Genomic DNA, 24,997 nt, shown 5'->3' on the forward strand with positions numbered 1-24,997 from the left:
TCGGTGAAGTCCCCAACTTCAACTTTTTGGATCTATTTGCATTTGTGTACAAAGCCTAAACAGCCTTCGAAAATAATGGACCAAATCCAAATTTACCAAGAACAGAGAAGGTAAACTGATGCTCAATACTATCAAAAGCTTTGTAGAAATCTAAAAAATGTATAAAACTATCATTTTGAACAAGATCAGAATAATCAATAAGATCTAAAACTGGTCTGACATTATTACAGATATGACGACCCTTCATGAAACCTGACTATGTTTCATCAATAATAAATGGTAAAGCTACTTTCACTCTGTTAGCAAAGATTTGGGCCAGAATTTTATAATCTCTGATGAGAAGGCAAACCGGACACCAATTACCGATAAATAATTTATCTCTTCTTGGTTTAGGAATTAGAGTAATAAGGCCCTATGTTAAAGAAGTGGAAAGAAATTCTTTATCAATACATTCTAAAAACAATTTTAGTAAAAAGAGAGCTAAGGTGTTAGAAAACATCTTATAAAATTCTACAGTCAGACTGTCCACACCCGGCGACTTATTTTTTTAAATTTGAAATGGTAGCCTTAACCTCTCCCAAGGTAATAAGAGCATCACACAGGTATTTCTGATCATTGGACAGGTTCCTAAGAATATTAATATCATTCATGAAATGTAGTGTAGATGCTTTGTACTGTAGAATATTTTGAGTTATACAGTTCAGTATTAAATGCAGAACAATATTTTGCTGTTTCTTAAGAGTCCTCTGTAATCACACCATCAATATTAAGCTGATGAATGGAATTGAACTGGGCATGATGCTTTTCTAAATGAAAGAAATAAGCTGTACTCTGTTCACCCTCTTCCAGCCATTGTTTTCTAGATCTCACATATGCACCTTTTGCCTTTATAAGATAAAGATGGTTTAACTTATCCTTTAACAAAGCCAGCTCCTCTTTATCTTTCCATGAAAGGGTATCTGGAAACAATTCACATAAATTTTTTGCCTCCGACCTTCACCCTGCCCTCAAATTTACCTGGTCCATTTCTGACACCTCCCTCCCCTTTCTTGATCTTTCTGTCTCCATCTCTGGGGACGGCCTATCTACTGATATCTACTATAAACCTACAGACTCTCACAGCTACCTGGACTATTCCTCCTCCCACCCTGTCTCTAGCAAAAATGCTATCCCCTTCTCACAATTCCTCCGTCTCCGCCGCATCTGCTCTCAGGATGAGGCTTTTCATTCCAGGATGAAGGAGATGTATTCCATTTTTAAACAAAGGGTCTTCCCTTCTTCCACCATCAACTCTGCTCTCAAACGCATCTCTCCCATTTCCTGCACATCTGCCTTCAGCCCCATCCGCCTGCCACCCCACTTGGTATAGGGTTCCCCTTGTCCTCACTTACCACCCCACCAGCCTCCAGGTCCAACGTATAATTCTCCGTAACTTCCGCCACCTCCAACGGGATCCCACTACCAAGCACATCTTTCCCTCCCCCCCCCCCTTTCTGCTTTCCACAGGGATCGCTCCCTACATGACTCCCTTGTCCACTTGTCCCCCCATCCCTTCCCACCGATCTCCCTCCTGGCACTTATCCTTGTAAGCGGAACAAGTGCTACACCTGCCCTTACACTTCCTCCCTCACCACCATTCTGGGCCCCAGACAGTCTTTCCAGGTGAGGCGACACTTCACATGTGAATCGGCTGGTGTGGTATACTGCGTTTGGTGCTGCCGGTGTGGCCTTTTATATATTGGTGACACACGACGCAGACTAGGAGACCGTTTCACTGAACACCTATGCTTGGTCCGCCAGAGAAAGCAGGATCTCCCAGTGGCCACACATTTTAATTCCACGTCCCATTCCCATTCTGATATGTCTATCCATGATCTCCTCCACTGTCAAAATAAATACAAACTCAGGTTGGAGGAACAACACCTTATATACCGGCTGGGTAGCCTCCAACCTGATGGCATGAACATTGAATTCTCTAACTTCCGTTAATGCCCCTCCTCCCATTCTTACCCAATCCCTGACATATTTAGTTGTTTTGCCTGTTCTCCATCTCCCTTTGGTGATTTCTCCCCTCCCCCCCCTTTCTTTCTCCCGAGGCCTCCCATACCATGATCCTTTCCGTTCTCCAGCTCGGTATCACTTTCACCAATCGCCTTTCCAGCTCTTAGCTTCATCCCACCCCTCCGGTCTTCTATCATTTCGCATTTCCCCCTCCCCCCACTACTTTCAAATCTCTTACTATCTTTCCTTTCAGTTAGTCCTGACGAAGGGTCTCGGCCCGAAACGTCGACAGTGTTTCTTATAGATGCTGCCTGGCCTGCTGTGTTCCACCAGCATTTTGTGTGTGGTTGTTATTTGAATTTCTAGCATCTGCAGATTTCCTCATGTTTGCTCACATAAATTTGCGATCTTTGAGATCGATAATTGTTCTTCCAATTTACTTTTCTTTACTAAATCACTACTGTATTTCCTAAAGAATTTGGCAGATTCAAAATTAAAAAGTTCCGAATTTGTAGAGGAATTATTCTCTACTATCACTTATGTAAAAAGTAGGTTGCCAGTTTTTTAATGCGCAAAGAGACAACATCATTCCCCAAAATTGATTTATTTAATTTCCAATAAAATTTAAAATTGGATTCAGCTGAAGATAATGCAATTTGTATATGGATAGCTTTATGATCTGTTAAAGGTGAGGGAAAAATTAAAAGTGACATTATTATTTCTTAAGGTAACCAGTAATCGAGTCTAGATATGCACGTAATAGATTTATTAGTCCAAGTAAAATTTCTAACTCCAGGAAATATTTGGCTCTTTCCAAATATCTATGATGTTAAACTTCTGAATAAAGCTAGTAAAGTTATTATAAGTAGAGTGCAGCCTTGGTGGCCATCGATCAATATTTTCATCTAATGCCATATTAAAGTCTACTCCATAAAATAAATAGATCAGGATATTTAGAGAGCTAATAATAAAAAAGTCTTTCCAAAATCTCAAGTAGTCTATCATTATCATTTCTAGCATTATAGCCATAAATATTAGCAATAAGAAAAGTTTTACCACAAATTTGAACAATAAGCAAAAAATGTCCATTCGTATCTACGTCAGAGTGCAAAACATCTCCTTTAAAGTTAAACATCAGAATAAGACAACTTGCAGAATGTTCAGAACCGTGTGAAAACCAAACATCGTCCCCCCCCCACCCCCATGGGATTTTCATAGTTAAATGTCTTCAGTCACAGAGTGTGATTCTTGGGTTAAAAAAGAAGTCCACATGTTTATGCTGCTATTAGAACAAAAATAAAGCCTTACGTTTAACTGTGTGTCTAAGTCCCCTGACATTAAGAGAAAAAAGTGAAAAAGTCAGTCTTATGAGAGACTATATATATATATATATATACACACACACACACAAAAAAAGAATTCATCTTCTCTAAAAATGTTTAAAAAAACTATCCCAGTCCACCCCGGGGAATTACACAGACAGAAAGAGTGCAGGAAGGCTGGATCTCAATCTGGGACACCAGATTATCCGGGAGAGAACCTTTTTGCTCCCTTTGCTGAGGACGGTGCATTCAGCAGTCTGGCCGATATAATGATAAGAAATTGACAAATCTCTCGGCAGTGACCCTGGATCTGCAGCGATCCCGGACACGGCCCTGAAGTGTGATTTTATAATCATCGGTTCCTCGATGCAGAGTGACGGTGAGAAACGGGACTGATTATTCAACCGGTCACTCGTTGTTGCCGGTCAGTTAATTGTGTGTGACTGTGAGTGAGTTGGAAGCAGCTTATTTATTCCCGCACGTCAGCAGCTCACACATTGTTTAATTTACATTTGTCATGATGAAATCAATAAACCGCTGTAACTTCCTGTCTTGGTGTCAGACTTGAGTCTCATCAGAGGAGAAATCGTGACCTGGGGTTACTGCTGTCCCCCGCACCCGGTGGTTCTGAGCTCCTCACACTGGTATAGCAGCGTCTCAGCTCCAGGCTGAGGGATGTCGGACTGGCAGAGTCTGGGTGTCCAGGATCTCAACTCCACCCAACCTCCATTGTGGCTAACTGCCCCTGCCTGCTTGCAGACAGTTAAAATCGACTGTAATGTCAGACGTGATTTCACTCAGGTCCCAAGTACGATAGGGATGTGGGATGAGCACGGGTTGAAGCTCGCACCACATCATCCTATCACACACTCCCGGGTCAGACACGGAGTGAAGCTCAGTTCGCACCGTCCGATCACACACACCTCGGGTCAGACACAGAGTGAAGCTCCCTACGCACCATTCCCATCATATACTCCCGGGGTCAGACACACGGTGAAGCTCCCTCCACACCGTCCTATCACACACTCCCGGGGTCAGATGCTGAGTGAAGCTCCCTCTACACCATCCCATCACACACTCGGGTTTAGACCGGGAAAAAAGGTTTCTGTAGTGTGGGATATATCAACTGAGTTCTCGAGTTGAAACAGATTTACAGAGGAGACTCTCATTGTGTTCATCTTGGAACAGTAGTACAGGGAACCACACACACACAATGAATATACGTAGAAGTGGTCACAGAGACGGGGTATGCAGTGTGCACAGATCAGGAGAGGGTGGGACGGGGCACAAACGGGCAGGGGAGTACAGATGGGATTCATAAACATAGCGGTTAACAATCACATTTGACTCTAGTGTCGAGAAGTAGCCCAGAATGAAATCGAAATTGAGGATAATTTTGCAAAGCGGGACTCCACCCCTTTCCCGTCCTCTCCCACTGTCCGCACTCCTCACAGGATGCCGTCCCTTCCCGTCCACTCGCACGGACCGCGATCCGAATCAAATGCCATTCATTCCCACCATCCGCACTCCCAATGACACCACCCCTTCCCATTCACTCCAACTATCCGCATTCCTAACGGGACGCGCCCCTACCCATTCGCTTGCATCGTCCAAACTTCCAGTGGACCCCACCCCCTCCAATTCAGTCCCACTGTTTGCCTCCTAATGGGCCCGCGCTTTCCCATTCACTCACACCGTTTGCTTCGCAGTGGGCATCACCCCTTCCCATTCACTCCCATTGTTTGCCTGCCTGTGGAGACCCGCCCCTTCCCATTTACCCCCACCGTGTGCACCGCTTCCCATTCATTCCAATCGTCTGAACTCCAATGGGACCTCACCCCTTCCCATTCACTCCCAATGGGACCCATACCTACCCATTCACTCCCACCATCTGCCTCCCAATAGGGACCTTCCAGTTCATTTCCAATGGATCTATGAACCTGGAAATTGTCGGGGAGGCCCGAATTCCGTGTTTGACAGAACTCGGAGCAGCGTTTACGGAAATTGACACGGACGCCGTTGGGTTTATTAGTTACACGGAAAGTCGAGGGTGGTGTGGATGTTGATGGCTTTGTAACACTGACGATGCTCATCTCCTGGCGGAGACGGTGGATAAGGACCTTCGACACGTCTTCCTGAAGATGGCGGTGGGGGGGGGGGGGGGGTGGGTTCGTGTGAGAGAGGTTCATGATTTCCGTGTCCCCACGCCGGGAGATTCATTGCACCCGGTTCCCGGTGTCCACATTGCACACAGGAGGTGACACAGGGCACGGTTCCCGGTCTTCATATCCCAGACTGGGAATTTTTGCCAGGCCCAGTTCCCTATCTCTGTCTCCACACCGAGAGTTTTACCGCGCACGGTGTCGGTTCTCTGTATCGACACCGGGAATATTACCGCACACGTTTCCTGGTGTCTGTATCCTCCTCTCTCCACGACACTCGGAGTGATGACGCATAGGATCCGGAGAAGAGGATGTCGGATCGGTCTCTATTGTTTGCGATATATTTATTATTTGTGATAAACAGTCTGCGCAATCGAGTGGAGGGTGGTCTGTCCTGCGAGGGGCTCCCTGATTGAAAATGGTGAATAGGGAGGGAACGTCAGAAGGATTTAAAATGGTGGGGTGAAAGGTTGACTGAAAATGGTCCCCGGGGGTAAATGATGGGCTGCGTGACAATGGGCGCCAGGGAGGGGGCGATGGGGGCATTAAGATGGCCGTGGTCACCTTGTTTCTCATGGCCGACGGGGGGGGGGGGGGGGGGGGGGGGAGTGATACACTGACAAGAGAGTGGGAGTGACAGGTGGAGTTAAAATGACCGACAGGGTGGGCTGATTGAAAATTATCACCGGGGGAGAAGTTTATGTACTGATTAAAAATAGGATTCTGGATTAGAACCCGAATATATATATTTCTAATCTTTTTACTAAGTTTTTCAAAAGTAAATACATAACGTTCATAATAGTATAAAGGGAGTGGGATTACATTGTTGGTAATTAACATCGGAATAAAAGCTATAATAGTAATTTATAATATATATAATTGACATCCAAACCTTTGATACCCAGAATAAAAACAAAAATAAAAAGATGGAAAAAAAAAACCAAATTGAAATCGAAATAAAAACTAAACTAAACTAAACCAAACTAAAACAAAACTAAACAAAGCCGGGCTGTTCAGTTATATAAAAATCAATCATGTCGTCAACTCCGCTCCTCTACTCAAGTCAATGATAAAAAATAAAGGAATTGGGAAAGGTCAGATTACGTTCTATGAAAGTGTTGAATAAAAGGCCCCCAAATTTCTTCAAATTTAACCAAGGGGTCAAATATAACGCTTCTAATATTTTTCTAAATTTAAACAAGATATGGCTTGGGAGAACCATTGAGATGTGTTTGTAGGTCTAATCTCTATCCAGATCAATAGAATAGATCTTCTAGCCATTAAGGTAGCAAATGCAATCATCGGCCGAGCTGCAAAGGGCAAATCAGTCATTGGTAAGCCAAAAATTGCAGTAATTGGATGAGGTTGTAAATCCATTTGTAAAATTGTAGAGAATATATCAAAAATATCTTCCAAAAACTTATACAAGAGAGGGCAAGACGAAAAACATATGAGTTAGAGAAGCTACTCAGAATGACATCTATCACGGATCGGATTTATATGAGAATAAATTCGAGATAAGTTATCTTTGTACCACTTTAAATTGAATCAACGTATGTTTAGCACAAATAGAAGAAAATTAACTAATTGTAAAATTTTCCTCCCATTTTTCTATAGCTACAGAAGTTGAAGTTCCTTCCCCTATTCGTTTTTAATTTTATCAGATATATCTATCTGTATATTTATTATCATACCATAAATGATTGCTATTAAACCCTTTTGATAAGGATTTAAGCCGATTTTCCCCCTATGATTTCAGTTGTATATGAAATCGGAAAGGTCGGTAACATCGTATTTTAAAAATCTCTAATTTGTAAATACCTAAAAAAAAATGGGATTTGGGCAAATTATATTTATTAGACAACTGTTCAAAAGACATGAAACAGTTATCCAAAAATAAATCACGAAAACATATTATACCCTTCATTATCCAAACCATAAAGTTTTGATCCATGACAGAGAGTTGAAAGAAAAAAAACTCAATATAATAGGACTTGAAAAAATTAATTTATTCAAGCCAAAGAATTTACGAAACTGAAACCATATTCGTAATGTGTGTTCAATTATAGGGTTAACCATTTGTTTATTCAATTTAGGGAGAACCAAGGGAAGTAAAGTCCCTAAGATGGAAGCCAATGAAAATCCTTGTGCCGATTGCGTTCAAGATTAACCCAAAGAGGACTAGCATTCACATCCACTTCATATGTCCAAAATATTAAATATCGAATATTAATTGCCCAGTAATAAAATCTTAAATTCGGCAAAGCCAAGCCACCATTCTTTTTGGATTTCTGCAAATATTTTTTTTTACTTAACCTAGGACTTTTATTCTGCCATATATAAGACGAAAATTTAGAATCAATAATATCAGAAAAGGATTTAGGAATAAAGATTGGTATCGCTTGGAAAAGATATAAAAATTTAGGTAAAATTGTAGCAGTGTGCTGCACACAGCGCTGGAATAATGACACGCAGACGGTGAGTTGCAATTGCGTAAAAGATTTATTCAAACTTCGTGGCCTCGCTTTTAAGCTTCACAGTCCCTTCCCGCGCGCGGGCTTTTCCCCTTGCTGGTGAAGAAGGCCTGGAGCCCTTTTTGGGGCCGGCCTCTCTGCACCATCTTGTGAGCCGGTTCGAGTGCGCTGGAATGTGGGTCGCCACATAACCCCCCCACCCCCAGAACCGGCGATACACCCCCCCCCCCCACCAATGTCCACAGTCGGCCTCTGTTTGGGAGGTCTGCCTCTGCGCCGCTGTGCCTGAGCTTCGACCGGCTGCGCCGTCCACATGGGCCGGTTTGAGTCGGTCCACCGTGACAACCTTCTCTCTCCCCCCAATGTCCAGCACGAACGTGGACCCGTTGTTTCTGATCATCGTAAACGGCCCCTCGTAGGGCCGCTGTAGCGGTGCCCGATGTCCGCCCCGGCGTACAAAAACTAACTTACAGTTCTGCAGGTCTTTGGGTACGCAGGTCGGGCTCTGTCCATGCTGTGAAGTGGGTATGGGGACCAGGTTACCGAGCCTGTCACATAGTCTGTCCAGGACTGCTGCGGGTTCTTCCGCCTGCCCCCTTGGGGCTGTTATGAACTCTCCTGGGACGACCAGGGGTACGCCGTACAGCAACTTGGCCGACGAGGTGTGCAAATCCTCTTTGGGCGCCGTGCGGATTCCGAGCAGGACCCAGGGAAGCTCGTCCACCCAGTTAGCTCCTCTCAGGCGGGCCATGACAGCCGACTTCAGGTGACGGTGGAAATGCTCCACCAGTCCGTTCGACTGTGGGTGGTAGGCAGTGGTGTGGTGCAGTTGAGTCCCCAAATGGCTGGCCATAGCTGACCTCCGGCTGGAGGTGAACTGGGCGCCTCTGTCGGAGGTAATGTGAGCCGGTACCCCAAAGCGAGATAACCAGATTGCAATCAGTGCCCGGGCGCAAGATTCGGAGGTGGTGTCGGTGAGCGCGACCGCCTCTGGCCATCTTGTGAACCGGTCCACGATAGTCAGGAGGTGCCGCGCTCCTCGCGACACTGGCAGGGGGCGCACGATATCCACATGAATGTGGTCGAAACGCCGGTGGGTGGGGTGGAACTGCTGCGGCAGAGCTTTGGTGTGCTGCTGCACCTTGGCGGTTTGGCACTGCATGCACGTTCTGGCCCATTCACTGACCTGCTTGCGGAGTCCGTGCCAAACGAACCGTTGGCGACCATCCGGCCGGTTGTCCTGATGGAGGGGTGTGCTAAGCTGTGAATGGAGTCGAAAACGCGTCGCCGCCAAGGTGCCGGGACGACGGGACGCGGCTGGCCGGTGGCGACGTCACAGAGTAGGGTCCTGTCACCTGGGCCTACGGGGAGGTCCTGGAGCTGCAAACCGGAGACTGCGGTCCTGTAACACGGGATCTCCTCTTCTGCCTGCTGTACCTCTGCCAGCGTCTCAAAGTCTACCCCTTGGGAAAGGGCGTGAATGTTAGGGCGAGAGAGCCACGACCTTGTCCTTACCCGAGACGTGCTGGACATCCGTCGTGTATTCAGAGATATAGGACAGATGGCGCTGCTGGCGGGACGACCAGGGATCGGACACCTTCGTGAACGTAAAGGTAAGCGGCTTGTGGTCCGTGAACGCGGTGAAGGGCCTACCTTCTAAGAAGTACCTGAAATGCCGGATTGCCAGGTATAGCGCCAACAGTTCCCGGTCGAAAGCACTGTATTTGAGCTCGGGTGGTCGCAGGTGTTTGCTGAAAAACGCCAGGGGTTGCCAGCGACCCTCGATGAGCTGCTCCAGTACCCCACCGACTGCCGTGTTAGATGCGTCCACTGTGAGGGCGGTAGGGACGTCCATTCTGGGGTGCACTAGCATCGCGGCGTTCGCCAAGGCTTCTTTCGTTTGAATGAAAGCGGCGGCGGACTCCTCGTCCCAGGTAATGTCCTTGCCCGGACCGGACAGCAAGGCGAACAGGGGGCGCATGATCCGGGCAGCTGAAGGGAGGAAGCGGTGGTAGAAATTGACAATACCTACGAATTCCTGAAGGCCTTTGATCGTGGTGGGTCGGGGGAAATGGCGGACCGCATCTACCTTAGATGCGGGCAGAGGGGTTGCCCCGTCTGTGGTAATCCTATGGCCCAGGAAGTCAATGGTGTCGAGCCCGAACCGGCATTTGGCCAGGTTGATCGTTAGACCGTAGTCACTCAGCCGGGCATAGAGTTGTCGGAGGTGGGACGGATGCTCCTGACGACTGCTGCTGGCTATGAGGATGTCGTCCAAATAAATGAATGCGAAGTCCAGGTCGCGTCCCACCGCGTCCATCAGCCGCTGGAACGTCTGTGCGGCATTCTTCAGGCCGAACGGCATGCGGAGGAACTCAAAAAGGCCGAACGGGGTGATGAGAGCCGTTTTGGGGACGTCGTCCGGATGCATCGGGATTTGATGTTATCCGCGGATGAGGTCTACCTTGGAGAAGATCCGTGCGCCGTGCAGGTTTGCTGCAAAGTCCTGAATGTGCGGCACAGGGTAGCGGTCCGGTGTTGTAGCCTCGTTCAGCCTGCGGTAGTCGCCGCATGGTCTCCAGCCCCCTGTCGCTTTGGGCACCATGTGTAGGGGGGAGGCCCATGGGCTGTCGGGCCGCCGTATGATCCCCAATTCCTCCATCCTCTTGAACTCCTCCTTCGCCAGTCGGAGCTTGTCCGGGGGAAGCCTTCGAGCACGGGCGTGGAGGGGTGGTCCCTGGGTCGGGATGTGGTGCTGTACGCCGTGTCGGGGCATGGCTGCCGTGAACTGCGGTGCCAGAACCGATGGGAAATCCGCCAGGACCCTGGTGAAGTCGTTGTCGGACAGCGTGATGGAGTCGAGGTGAGGGGCTGGCAACTGGGCTGCACCCAGGGAGAACGTCTGAAAGGTCTTGGCGTAGACCAGTCTCTGCCTCGGCAGGTCGATAAGCAGGCTGTGAGACCGTAAAAAAATCCGCACCCAGAAGCGGTTGGGCTACGGTGGCCAGTGTGAAGTCCCACGTGAACCGGCTGGAGCCGAACTGTAGCTGCCCCGTACGGGTGCCGTAGGCCCTCACTGTGTTGCCGTTCGCGGCCCTCAGGGGGGGACCCGGTGCCCTGTGGCGGGTGTTGTAACTCGTCCGAGGTAAGACGCTGATCTCGGCACCGGTGTCGACCAAAAAACGGCGTCTCGACCTCTTGTCCCACACATACAGGAGTCTATCCCGACGGAATATGAGGCAGGGCTTGTGTCCTCCGGCCAGAGATAACAAACAATCCGCCAAACCATCCAGGTGCAATAAACGGGCAGCCCGCTCGCGCCGTGAGAGTCCGAAAGTCCTCATGAGCAGGGCTTTGAATTCCGTGTATTTGCCGTCCGCTGGGGGAGACTGTATAAACTCCTCAACCTGGTCGAGGGTGCTCACCACGTAGTAGTAAAGTGTGTCCTCTGAGGTTATCTGCCGAACGGGGAATTGGGCTTCTGCTTGCTGGAACCAGAGGTGAGGTCGCAGCGTCCAGAAGTTTGTCAGTTTCAACGAAACCGCATGAACAGATGCGGCGTCGTTCCTCTCCGGTCCAAATATCGTTTGGGCCGTCGGGGTCACCAATTGTAGCGGTGTGCTACACGCAGCGCTGAAATAACGACACGGAGTCGGTAAACTGCAGTTAAAAAAAGATTTTATTCGAACTTCGCGGCCTCACTTTAAAGCCTCCCTGATCCCGCCCTCCCCGGGCGCGGATGCTGTAGGGGGCACGTACTCACTGTCCTGTCCCGCGCGCGGCCTTTTCCCCTTGCTGGTGAAGCAGACTTGGCGGCCTTTTGGGACGGGCCTTTATGCCGGCGCGCTGGCTATTTATGAGCCGGTTCGAGTGCGCTAGGAAGCGGGTCGCCACAGCACATTGTGAATGATCTCTCTGTAAGTGGAGTGGGCCGTTTTTCAGACGGAGCTGACCGCTAGATGGCGCTAGAACCACGGCCGCCGTTCTCCCCGTGCAGTACTTTGTTTTCAGTTTCTGACAGCAAATGGCAACAAACCGATCGAAGGTGAAAGTGACGGTGAACCAGACGGAACAAGTCACGGCAATGCGGGACAGGACACGGAGAACAGTGCCCACAGAGGGGACGTTCAGGAAACAAACGGGAAAATAATGATAATTGAGTTGATACAAAACGACCCCAGTGATAATGACCAGTAGATCCACCGCTGCCATGGCCACCAGGTACCGTGTGGTGCAGAAGGAGAGGTCGCACTTTCCCCGGGACAGGATGATAATCGCCACTAAATTCACTGGAGAAAGAGAAACGAATGACATAAACATTACGATTCGCAATCAGGTACCCCCAACTTAATCGCCCTCCACTATCCATCAAGGCGAAGGTTGAGTTACTGTTAACCTCAGATTCACTGCTATCGGATTCCAATGACTTTCCACTCACGAGCGGTAAAGAATTTCATCTGTTATCCGTCGTGAACAGCGTATTCATTCTTCTGAAATGTTGCCTCCTCGGCCTCGACCGCACGGTGCAGGATGCATATTCCCTGCACCCAGACTGTCAATCATAGAATCACAGAAATCTACAGCGCATTACAGGCCCTTCGGACCACAATGTTGTGCCGTCCATGTAAACTCAGATAGAGATTATCTGCAATATTTGCAAATCGTTCATCTTGCTCAGTGTGAATGAATGCACAGGTCATTGTTTGAATGAAGCAGCTTCGCGACGGAGCGTCCAGTCCACGTGATCCGATCCCCGTCACAGTACAGCCACGTCAGAAGCCAAGATGGTGAACATTCCTCTATTGCGAGTCGGTATTTCTTAAGGAAGGAACACAAGTTGCACGTGATACAACAATGCTTGTATCATAATGTCGAGACAAAGTTAGAGTAGGAAAACATGACTCTGACAGTGGGATAAAAGTTACTTGCTGAGAATATCAACTGACCATCTCTGAATCTGACTGGTTGCCCTATTTACAAGTGAAGAGTGTTCCAGGTGACCCGAGAATCAGCTCACGAAAAATTTCCAATATATTATGCAAGTCGCTATTTTGGTAGCACTTCGCTTTTAATTTTCCCCATACAGTACATTTATCCACGTTATATTTCTGTAATTGCCATGGATTTCCGCACACATCGAGATTCACTAAATGGCACTAAATCATCCTGGCATCCTCATAATTCTGCAAATAACCCAATTTCAACCCGCCCGGAACGTCAGGGGGAAAAAAAAACGTTCATGTAATTCTCCACATCGCCCAATTTCACATCACCGGGAATGCCAGGAGAAAAAAATATATTCTGTCCTCATAATTCCGCACATCGCCGGGGACGCCAGAAAAGAATAAAACGCCCGGTCCCGACCTAATCAATATAATCGATACAGTCTATATCATGACAGACGGGTTTCATTCTGAGCGCTACCGCACATGTGATTGCCTGCTACCCGAAAACAGAATAATTTATTGCCAATATCTATTTTTCGTCTGATAACGATTATTCAAACTCGCACATCACTGTCTTTTCCACGGGGGAATTTATCCGCGATAATACTTGTAATTTCATACTTTATAGGGAATTAGAGAATCGTTCCTGTTATTGCTGATGGACTAGACAGTTCAGAGAGATGGGGCAGAAAAGAAATAAAAGGGTGCGGAGAGGGCTGAGGAGAGGTGGATAGGGTGCCGAGAGGGGTAGGGAGAGGAAGTTAAGGTGGGGGTAGTGGTGGGGAGAGGAGGATAGGGTGGGGAGAGGGGTGGAGAGAGGAGGATAGGGTAGGGAGAGAGGTGGAGAGAGGAGGATAGGGTGGCGAGAGGGGTAAGGAGAGGAGGATAGGGTGGGGAGAGCGGTGAGGAGAGGAGGATAGGGTGGGGAGAGTGGTGGGGAGAGGAGGATAGGGTAGGGAGAGAGGTGGAGAGAGGAGGATAGGGTGGCGAGAGGGGTGGAGAAAGGAGGATAGGGTGGCGAGAGGGGTAAGGAGAGGAGGATAGGGTGGCGAGAGGGGTGGAGAGAAGACGACAGGGTAGGGAGAGAGGTGGAGAGAGGAGGATAGGGTGGGTAGAGGGGTGGAGAGAGGAGGATAGGGTGGGGAGAGTGGTGGAGAGAGGACGATAGGGTAGGGAGAGAGGTGGAGAGAGGAGGATAGGGTGGGGAGAGGGGTGGAGAAAGGAGGATAGGGTGGCGAGAGGGGTAAGGAGAGGAGGATAGGGTGGCGAGAGGGGTGGAGAGAAGACGACAGGGTAGGGAGAGAGGTGGAGAGTGGAGGATAGGGTGGGGAGGTATGGAGAGAAGTGATAGGCTGCGGAGAGGGGTGGATAGAGGAGGATAGGGTGGGGAGAGGGGTAGAGAGAGGAGGATAGGCTGCGGAGAGGGGTGGATAGAGGAGGATAGGGTGGGGAGAGGGGTAGAGAGAGGAGGATAGGGTGGGGAGGGGTGGAGAGAGGAGGATAGGGTGGGGAGGTGTGGAGAGGGGGGATAGGGTGGGGAGAGGAGTGGAGAGAGGAGGATAGGGTGGGGAGAGAGCTGGAGAGAGCAGGATGTGGGGTGAGTGATGGGGAGAGGAGGATAGGGTGGGAAGTGTGGCGGAGAGAGGAGGATAGGGTGGGGCGAGAGGTGGGGATAGGAGGATAGGGTGGGGAGAGGGGTAGAGAGAGGAGGATAGGGTGGGGAGAGGGGTAAGGAGAGGAGGATAGGGAGGGGAGGGGTGGAGAGAGGAGGATAGGGTGGGGAGAGAGGTGGAGAGAGGAGGATAGGGTGGAGAGTGGAGGATAGGGTGGGGAGGTATGGAGAGAAGTGATAGGCTGCGGAGAGGGGTGGATAGAGGAGGATAGGGTGGGGAGAGAGGTGGGGATAGGATAGGGTGGGGAGGGGTGGAGAGAGGAGAATAGGGTGGGGAGGTGTGGAGGGGGGGATAGGGTGGGGAGAGGAGTGGAGAGAGGAGGATAGGGTGGGGAGAGAGCTGGAGAGAGCAGGATGTGGGGAGAGTGATGGGGAGAGGAGGATAGGGTGGGAAGTGTGGTGGAGAGAGGAGGATAGGGTGGGGCGAGAGGTGGGGATAGGAGGATAGGGTGGGGAGAGGGGTAGAGAGAGGAGGATAGGGTGGGGAGAGGGGTAAGGAGAGGAGGATAGGGAGGGGAGGGGTGGAGAGAGGATAGGGTGGGGAGAGAGGTGGAGAGAGGAGGATAGGGTGGATTGAGGGGTGGAGAGAAGAGGATAGGGTGGGGAGAGGGGTGGAGAGAGGAGGATAGGGTGGGGTGAGAGGTGGAGATCAGAGGAGAGGTTGGACAGAGGAGTGGTTAGAGGAGGATAGGGTTGGGAGAGGGGTGGAGAGAGGAGGATAGGGTGGGTAGAGGGGTGGAGAGAGGAGGATAGGGTGGGGAGAGTGGTAAGGAGAGGAGGATAGGGTGGGGAGAGGAGTGGAGAGAGGAGGATAGGGTGGGGAGAGAGCTGGAGAGAGCAGGATGTGGGGAGAGTGATGGGGAGAGGAGGATAGGGTGGGAAGTGTGGTGGAGAGTGGAGGATAGGGTGGGGAGGTATGGAGAGAAGTGATAGGCTGCGGAGAGGGGTGGATAGAGGAGGATAGGGTGGGGAGGTGTGGAAAGGGGGGATAGGGTGGGGAGAGGTGTGGAGAGAGGAGGATAGGGTGGGGAGAGAGCTGGAGAGAGCAGGATGTGGGGAGAGTGATGGGGAGAGGAGGATAGGGTGGGGTGTGGTGGAGAGAGGAGGATAGGGTGGGGCGAGAGGTGGGGATAGGAGGATAGGGTGGGGAGAGGGGTAGAGAGAGGAGGATAGGGTGGGGAGAGAGGTGGAGAGAGGAGGATAGGGTGGAGAGTGGAGGATAGGGTGGGGAGGTATGGAGAGAAGTGATAGGCTGCGGAGAGGGGTGGATAGAGGAGGATAGGGTGGGGAGAGAGGTGGGGATAGGATAGGGTGGGGGAGAGGGGTAGAGAGAGGAGGATAGGATGGGGAGGGGTGGAGAGAGGAGGATATGGTGGGGAGGGGTGGAGAGAGGAGGATAGGGTGGGGAGGTGTGGAGAGGGGGGATAGGGTGGGGAGAGGAGTGGAGAGAGGAGGATAGGGTGGGGAGAGAGCTGGAGAGAGCAGGATGTGTGGAGAGTGATGGGAGAGGAGGATAGGGTGGGAAGTGTGGTGGAGAGAGGAGGATAGGGTGGGGCGAGAGGTGGGGATAGGAGGATAGGGTTGGGAGAGGGGTAGAGAGAGGAGAATAGGGTGGGGAGAGGGGTAAGGAGAGGATAGGGAGGGGAGGGGTGGAGAGAGGAGGATAGGGTGGGGAGAGGGGTGGAGAGAGGAGGATAGGGTGGGGTGAGAGGTGGAGATCAGAGGAGAGGTTGGACAGAGGAGTGGTTAGAGGAGGATAGGGTTGGGAAGGTGGAGAGAGGACGACAGGGTGGCGAGAGGAGTGGAGAGAGGATAGTGTGGTGAGAGAAATGTTGGGGAAGAGATGGATAGAGGGGACTGAGGGAGAGAGAGGCTGAGGGAGTGGGTAGTGGGTCTCATCACCTCTCCTCACCTTCTCTTTCTCCCCTCCCCTCCTCAATCTGTTTCCTCCCTCTCCCCCACCCTGCAGAAAATGGTGGTGATCCACGCCAACCAGCCCGCACCATCAGACCTCGCCTCCGTCTTCTCCGGCATGCCGGCGCCCACTCCTGCCTTTGACTGGCCCCAGTGACGACACGTCCCCCTACTCCACCGGACCGCCTGAAGGATTCGGGCCGAGCGATCTGAGGCTCAGCCCGAAAGAAAAGTCAAAGCAGGACTTTCGAGATTGAGGAGGGGAGGGGAGGGTAACGGTGCTAGCCTCTTCCCGTAGTCACATTCCTCCCCCGTGGGAACCCCCCAGTTCTTGCTCCCTTGTTACGAGCTGCACTCTCCCACCCTCGGCTCCCGTCAATCCTGAAACACTCCGCTCTCTGTCCCCTCGCTCTCCCCTCTATCACCTCCCATCACACCCTGACTGGTGGCCATTTTGTGATGGTTACATTGACAACCGCTCTCCCACCATTGTAGAATGGGGCAAACCCTTTTCCTCACCTTCCACTCACTTCCCTTCCTGTTTATCCAATCTCAACTCCTCATCCCTCCTCTCCTTCCCCTCGGTGCCCACTCTCACATCTCTCCATTTAACCTTCTGCCGACAGCCATATTGTGACAGGGTCTGATCCTCCCTCCCACTTCCTCCACCACGAAGTGTCACTTCCTCACACTCGCCATCTTGTCACCCTCCTTCCCATCCCATCACTAGCAAACCCCTTCCCTCCCTCCCCTCGCTCTCCTCTCCCCGCCATCTCGACGCTCTGCATCGTATGCTGGTTGGGGCTGCCATTTTGCGATGTCAATCTTCGCCTCTCCTCATCGCCCTCTTTCTCTCTCTCTGGTACCCGGTGAGTCACTCTCCTACTCACTCCGTCACTCCTGACACCCTTTCCCCTCTCTGGCCCTTGCCCTTTCTCCCGCCATCCACCACATTTTGGTGAACATTTTCTGATGGGAAATTTCGCTCCCCCACCCAATCCCTTCTCCCACGTCCGTTGAGTGAGTCGCTCCCCTCTCCCTCGTTGAGACAATGATCTCCCCGACCCATCAGCCCTGACCGCGTCCCCGACCCCCGCTCCCCCTTTCTCCTTCCCACGCCCCACTTTTTTGCAGCTCGTCTTATTTGCGAAGGAAATGTCACCACCCATTCATCCTCCACTATTGAAAACGTCACTCCCCCACACCCCACATCCTGTCCAATCAAACCACTCCCTCCCGTCCCATCACTTTCCCTCTCTCCCCGTCCCATCACTCCCCTTTCCTTCCTGTCGTTTCACTCCTTCTCACCCCGTCTTCTCATATCTTCTCCACGTCGGCCACCAGTTTGTGACAGGAACTTTCGCCCCTCACCTTTCCGTCCCCTATTGATCAGTGACTTCGCCACGCTCACCGTCTCATCAGTCCACTCCTTGTCCCATCACTCCTCTTCCTCCCAAACCCCTCACCCTTCCTCCCCAAAACCCACATGTATATGTGTGTGCGTGATCTGAGATATATACATTAGTTTATTCGATGACAAAATTATCAGAATTAAAACATATATACGGTACCCAAGACGATATAAAACACAAATTAAAATACTGTTATTACAATCAGTAACACACTCGATCCCGGGATTGTATCCATGGGCACCGCATGTTCTTTCGCCATAGATTCTGTGTGCGACAGTGGCCATTGTAAGTCAGTGTCTCACTCGATCCCTGGCGGCCACATTAACCAAGGGTTCGCCCATTTTAAATCAGCGCGTCCCTCCCTCTCTTGTGCTCACTTCTACCAAAGCCGCCACTCCCTCGCCAGCGGCCATTTCCAGTGAAGCGTCGGCCATTTGAAGTCAACGTATCCTTCACTCCTTCTCTGCCGATCACTGAAACCAAGGCGCCGCTCCCTCCTTGGTCCCGTTTCAACCCGGCCGAACGGGGTCTCCTTCAGTCACCACATCTCTCCCTTTTCCTCAACAAAATTAACGATAGTGACGGCCGTTTTCAATCGCAGTCTCACCCTCTTCCTTCCCGGCGCCCACTTTAAACAAGGTATCGCGAACCCTAAACTGCCCTGTCAGGCATTTTAAGCGAAACAACGGCTATTTTATGTCAGAGCGTCACTCTCTCCCATTAGATCATTGTACATCGACCTATTACCCCCTCTCTCTTCTCAATGTGCCACTGTCTCAATTTCGGCCATTTTTCCCGGTGCATCTCTCCCTCCCTGTTGACCATTTGAAGTCTGTCCATCACTCTCTCCCTGTCGGCCATTGTAACAAAGGAATCAGGGACTACTATTTCAGGTCGGACCGCCACTCCCTCGGATTTGTCAGTGCATCCCTCCCTCCCTGGTGATCATTTTCACTGCGTGCGTCACCCCCTCCCTGGTGACACTGTTATCTCGGCGCAACACTCTGCCCCGGTAATAATATTATATTCAGGCTTTAATCCAGAATCCTATTTTAATCAGCAGATAACTCCCCCCTCCCCGCGTTAAAATTTTCAGTCAGTGTGTCATCCCCACCCTGTCGGTCATTTTAACTCTGCCTGTCACTCCCACTCTCTTGTCAGTGTATCACTCCCTCCCTGCCGGCCATGAGAAACAAGGTGACCACAGCCATCTTAATTCCGCCCATCGCCCCCTCCCTGGCGTCCATTGTCACTCAGCCCATCGCTTTCTCCCCGGAGACCATTTTCAGTCAACCTTTCACTCCCTCCCTGGTGACCATTCTAAATCCTTCTGTCGTTCCCTCCCTGGTCACCATTTTCAATCGGGGGGCAGGAGGGGGACAGATAGCCAGAATGGGAGTTCGGTGGATATGAGATCCTGGGCACCCAGACTCTGCCAGTCCGACCTCCCTCAGCCTGGAATGAGACGCTACTGTGTCAGTGTGAGGAGCTCCGACCCACTGTTGCAGTGCACAGGGTGCGGGGGGCAGCAGAAACCTCAAATAAAACTCGAGTCCGACACCAGGACAGGAAGTTACAGCGGTTTACTGATTTCATCATGACAAATGTAAATTGAACAATGTGTGAGCTGCTGACGTGCGGGAATAAATAAGCTGCTCCCGACTCTCTCACAGTCACACACAATTAACTGACCGGCGACAACGAGCGACAGTTAGAATAATCAGTCCCGTTTCTCACCGTCACTCTGCATCGGGGAACCGATGATTATAAAATCACACTTCAGGGCCGTGTCCGAGATCGCTGCAGATCCAGTGTCACTGCCGAGGGATTTGTCAATTTAACAACATTATATCGGCCAGGCTGCCGAATGCACCGTCCTCAGCAAAGGGAGCAAAAAGATTCTCTCCCGGGATAATCCCACCCCGGGAAACCGGTGTCCCAGACTGAGCCCCGGACCCCCGGGCTCTTCCTGTCTGGGTAATTCTCCGGGGTGTCACGTGGGAGAGCCTCGAACCCGCACATCCGGCGGAAGCTGACCCGCCGGACAACAGGCGGAATGACGTCACGGCGGGACCGTTCCAAGCGACACACAGCGCGAGACCTGAGCCGGTTCAGTTAAAACTGTTGAGAGTTGAACCAGGCGCGCGGCCATTAAAGGTAAGGGCGGGAATTAAAGGGGAGGGCAGGGAATCGACCAAATGTCCCCATCCCGCGGGCGGGGATGTTCACACATTCAGATGTTCACACGGCCACTCTCAGTCCGGGTCTGGATTCCCGCAGAGATCCCAGTTCCTTCCTCCCGGTCACACTGAACCGATTCCCCCCCAGCCTGAAACAGATGGGAGAATAAAGATAAAATAAACAGATTACACAACAGTGTCAGTAACAGGGACTGGGGTTAATGTTTCAACAACACTCACAGACAAATATCACCAGAAAACCCGCGGATCCGCTGATATTTTATCACATTGAACATTAACACAAACACTCACTCGATCTGCTTCAGTCTCGGGAGGGTCAGTATGAGGCGGTGGAGAGCGGGGACAGATCCGTCTGTCAGAGAGTTAAATTCCAGGTTCAACTCCGTCAGTGATGGGTTTGTACTGAGAGCGGAGACGAGATCCTCGGCACCAGAATCTGTGAGACCGACCTCCCTCAGCCTGGAGATGAGAGAGAGTGAGGGTGAAGGACACAGAGAGACAGGAGACGGAACAAATCCCCAGTGTTTATCAGTAACACAATTACTGATCACATTAATGTTCAGTGTCAGACACCCAGTGACTGTAAACACAATCTCCCACAGTCTGGTACTTACCACAGTTTCTGTATTTTACACTCCGGGTCCCTCAGAGCCGCAGACACCAGTTTCACTCCTGAATCACCAAGTTTATTAGAACCCAGGTTCAGCTCCGTCAGTGATCGGATTGTACTGAGAGCAGAGGCGAGATCCGCGGCTCCAGAATCTGTGAGACCGACATCCCACAGCCTAGAGATGACAGAGAGTGAGGGTGAAGGAAACAGAGAGACAGGAGACGGTAGAAATCCCCAGTGTTTATCAGTAACACAATTACTGATCACATTAATGTTCAGTGTCAGACACCCAGTGACTGTAAACACAATCTCCCACAGTCTGGTACTTACCGCAGTTCCTGTATTTTACACTCCGGGTTCCTCAGAGCCGCAGACACCAGTTTCACTCCTGAATCTCCCAGTTTATTATCACTCAGGTTCAGCTCCGTCAGTGATGGGTTTGTACTGAGAGCGGAGACGAGATCCTCGGCACCAGAATCTGTGAGACCGACCTCCCTCAGCCTGGAGATGAGAGAGAGTGAGGGTGAAGGACACAGAGACACAGGAGACGGTACAAATCCCGTGTTTATCAGTAACAGAATTGCTGATTTTTTTCTTCAGCACGACTGTGCAAGTCAGCCAGTGAAAACAGCGAGAAGAGTTTAAAAGGAAGACAGATTTACAGAGTGAGCGTCAGAGGAGCGGGAGACAGAGTAGGAAGGCTTTGGCCCAACGGGGCTTCGGCGATAAAGGGTCGAGGCGAGGTAGGTTATCTGTTGACAATACAGACAGAGAGTATGTGTGTGAGGCTGGTTTTCTGTGCTCGGTGTCAGATGTGGGAGATCCTGGAGACTCCCAGCCTCCTGGACGGCAACATCTGCACCCGGTGTGACGAGCTGCAGATCCTTAGGGACCGAGTTAGGGAACTGGAGATGCAGCTCGGTGACTTTCGTCTGGTCAGGGAGAGTGCGGAGGTGATAGAGAGGAGCTACAGGCAGGTGCTCACACCGGGGCCACGGGAGACTGAAGAAGTGGGTCAGAGTCAGGACAGGGAAGGCCAAGAAGCATGTACTAGAGAGTACCCCAGTAGCTGTACCCCTTGACGATAAGTACCCCTGTTCGAGTACTGCCGGAGGGGGATGGCCTATGGGTTGGGGAGCATCAGTGTCAGTGCCTCTGGCACAGAGTCTGGCCCTGTGGCTCAGGAGGGCAGGGAAAGGAAGAGGAAGGCAGCAGATAGGGGACTATAGTCAGGGGGTCAGACAAACGATTCTGTGGACGCAGGAAAGAAATTCGGATGGTAGTTTGTCTCGCAGGTGCCAGGGTCCGGGATGTTTCTGATCACGTCCAAGATATCCTGCAGTGGGAGCGAGAACAGCCAGAGGTCGTGGGACATATTGGTACCAGTGACAGGCAGGAAAAGGGAAGAGGTCCTGAAAACAGACTACAGGGAGTTAGGAAGGAAGTTGAGAAACAGGACCTCAAAGGTAGTGATCTTGGAATTACTGCCTGTGCAACATGACAGTGAGAATAAGATTAGGATGAGGTGGAGGATAAACGCATTGACTGAGGGATTGGAGCAGGAGGCAGGGATTCAGATTTCTGGATCATTGGGACCTCTTTTGGAGCAGGTGTGACCTGCACAAAAATGACGGGTTGCACTTGAATCCCGGGGCACCAATATCCTGGCAGCAAAGTTTGCTAAGGCTACTGGGGAGAGTTTAAACTAGAATTGCTGGGGGGAGGGAACCAAATTGATGTGATGGAGGAGAGGAAGGTTGGCTCACAAATAGAGAGAATTTGGAGACAGTGTGAAAGGGAGGATGCGCAGGTGATAGAGAAGGGAGGCACTCAGTCCGATGGTTTGAGATGTGTCTATTTTAATGCAAGGAGTATGATGAATAGAACGGATGAGCTTAGAGCGTGGATCAGCTCTCGGAGCTATGATGTGGTGGTCATTACAGAGACTTGGATGGTGCAGGGGTAGGAACGGCTGCTTCAAGTGTCAGGATTTAATTGTTTCAGAAAGGACAGGGAGGGAGGCAAAAGAGGTGGGGACCTGTCACTGTTGATCAGAGATAGTGTCACGGCTACAGAAAAGGAGGAAGTCATGGAGGGTTTGTCTAAGGTGTCTCTGTGGGTGGAAGTTAGGAACAGGAAGGGGTCAGTAACTCTACTGGGTGTTTTGTGTAGACCACCCAATGGTAACAGGGACATCGAGGAGCAGATAGGGAGACAGATTCTGGAAAGGAGTTTTAATAACAGGGTTGTTGAGGTGTGAGGTTTTAAATTCCCAAATATTGATTGGCATCTCCCTAGAGTGAGGGGTTTAGATGGGGTGGAATTTGTTAGGTGTGTTCAGGAAGGTTTCTTAACACAATATGTAGATAAGCCTACAAGAGGAGAGGCTGTGCTTGATCTGCTATTGGGAAATGAACCTGGCCTGGTGTCAGGTATCTCAGTGGGAGAGCATTTTGGAGATAGTGATCACAGTTCTATCTCTTTTACCATAGCATTAGAGAGGGATAGGATCAGGCAAGCTTGGGAAACCTTTAATTAGAGTAAGGGAAACTATGAGCCTATAAGGCTGGAACTTGTAAGCATAAATTGGAAACAGATGCGCTCAGGGAAACATACTGAAGAAATGTAGAAAATGTTCAGGGGATATTTGCGTGGGGTTCTGAGTTTGTACGTTCCAATGAGACATGGAAAGGATGGTAGGGTACAAGATCCATGGTGCACAAAGGCCGTTGTAAATCTAGTCAAGAAGAAAAGAAGAGCTTATGAAAGGTTCAAAAAACGAGGTAATGACATGAATCTGGAAGATTATAAGGCTCGCAGGAAGGAGCTTAAGAGTGAAATCAGGAGAGCTGAAGGGACTATGAGAAGGGCTTGGCAGACAGGATTAAGGAAAACCCCAAAGCATTCTGCAAGTATGTGAAGAGCAAGAGGACAAGATGTGAAAGAATAAGACCAAACAAGTGTGACAATGGAAAATTGCGTATGGAACCAGAGGAAATAGCGGAGGTATTTAATGAATCATTTGCTTCAGCATTCATGACGGAAAAGGATCTTGGCGATTGTAGGGATGAATTGCAGTGGACTGAAAAACTTGAAAATGTAGTTATTAAGAAAGAGGATGTGGTGGAGCTTTTGGAAAGCATCAATTTGGATAAGTCACCGTGACTGGAAGAGATGTACACCAGGCTACTGTGGGAAGCGAGGGAGGGGATTGCTGAGCCTCTGGCAATGATCTTTGCATCATCAATGAGGATGTGAGAGGTTCCGGAGGATTGGAGGGTTGGGAATGTTGTTCACTTATTCAAGAAAGTGAGTAGGGATAGCCCAGGAAATTATAGGCTAGTGAGTCTTACTTCAGTGGTTGGTAAGTTGATGGAGAAGATCCTGAGAGGTAGGGAGAGGCAAAATATGATTAGGAATAGACAGCAAGGCTTTGTGAAAGGCAGGTCGTGCCTTACGAGCCTGACTGATTTTTTTGAGGATGTGACTAAACACATTGATGGAGGTAGAGCAGTAGATGTAGTGTATATGGATTTCAGCAAGGCATTTGATAAGGTACCCCATGCAAGGCTTATTGAGAAAGTAAGGAGGCCTGGGATCCAAGGGGACATCGCTTTGTGGATCCGGAACTGACTTGCCCACAGAAGGCAAAGAATGGTTGTAGATGGGTCATATTCTGCATGGAGGCCGGTGACCAGTGGAGTGCCTCAGGGATCTGTTCTGGGACCCCAAGTCTTTGTGATTTTTATAAATGACCTGGATGAGGAAGTGGAGGGATGGATAAGTAAATTTGATGATGACACAAAGGTTGGGGGTGTTGTGGATAGTGTGGAGGGTTGTCCAAGGTTACAACGGGACATTGACAGGATGCAAAACTGGGCTGAGAAGTGGCAAATGGAGTTCAACCCAAATAAGTGTGAAGTGGTTCACTTTGGTAGGTCAAATATGATGGCAGAATATAGTATTATTGGTAAGTCTTGGCAGTGTGGATGATCAGAGGGATCTTGGGGTCTGAGTACATAGGACACTCAAAGCTGCTATGCAGGTTGACTCTGTAATTAAGACGGCGTACAGTGTAATGGCCTTCAGCAGTAGTGGGATTGAGTTTAAGAGTTGAGAGGTAATGTTTAAGAGTTGAGAGGTTATGAAGGGGATAGATCGAGTTGACGTGGATAGGCTTTTTCCGTTGAGAGTAGGGGAGATTCAAACAAGAGGACATGATCTGAGAGTTAGGCGGCAAAGGTTTAAGGGTAACACGAGGGGGAATTTCTTTACTCAGAGAG

At 50.2% G+C, this 24,997-nt stretch overlaps 1 protein-coding gene across 7 annotated transcripts in view; it reads right to left on the minus strand.

Moving 5' to 3' along the window:
• Positions 1 to 19,471: 19,471 nt before the first annotated feature.
• LOC140721544 (NACHT, LRR and PYD domains-containing protein 3-like) overlaps positions 19,472 to 24,997 on the minus strand; it is a 62,360-nt gene continuing 56,834 nt past the window's right edge. For all 7 annotated transcript variants that reach the window (XM_073036364.1, XM_073036365.1, XM_073036361.1 and 4 more), the window contains 4 exons: positions 21,045 to 21,215; positions 20,719 to 20,889; positions 20,396 to 20,563; positions 19,472 to 20,232 (listed from right to left, as the gene is read on the minus strand). In XM_073036364.1, the coding sequence (XP_072892465.1) occupies positions 20,145 to 20,232; positions 20,396 to 20,563; positions 20,719 to 20,889; positions 21,045 to 21,215 (598 nt within the window). In that variant the 3' untranslated portion in view covers positions 19,472 to 20,144. The remainder of the gene's footprint in view (positions 20,233 to 20,395; positions 20,564 to 20,718; positions 20,890 to 21,044; positions 21,216 to 24,997) is intronic.

Source organism: Hemitrygon akajei, unplaced genomic scaffold (assembly GCF_048418815.1).
Source record: "Hemitrygon akajei unplaced genomic scaffold, sHemAka1.3 Scf000057, whole genome shotgun sequence".
NCBI classification, from domain to species: Eukaryota; Metazoa; Chordata; class Chondrichthyes; order Myliobatiformes; family Dasyatidae; genus Hemitrygon; species Hemitrygon akajei.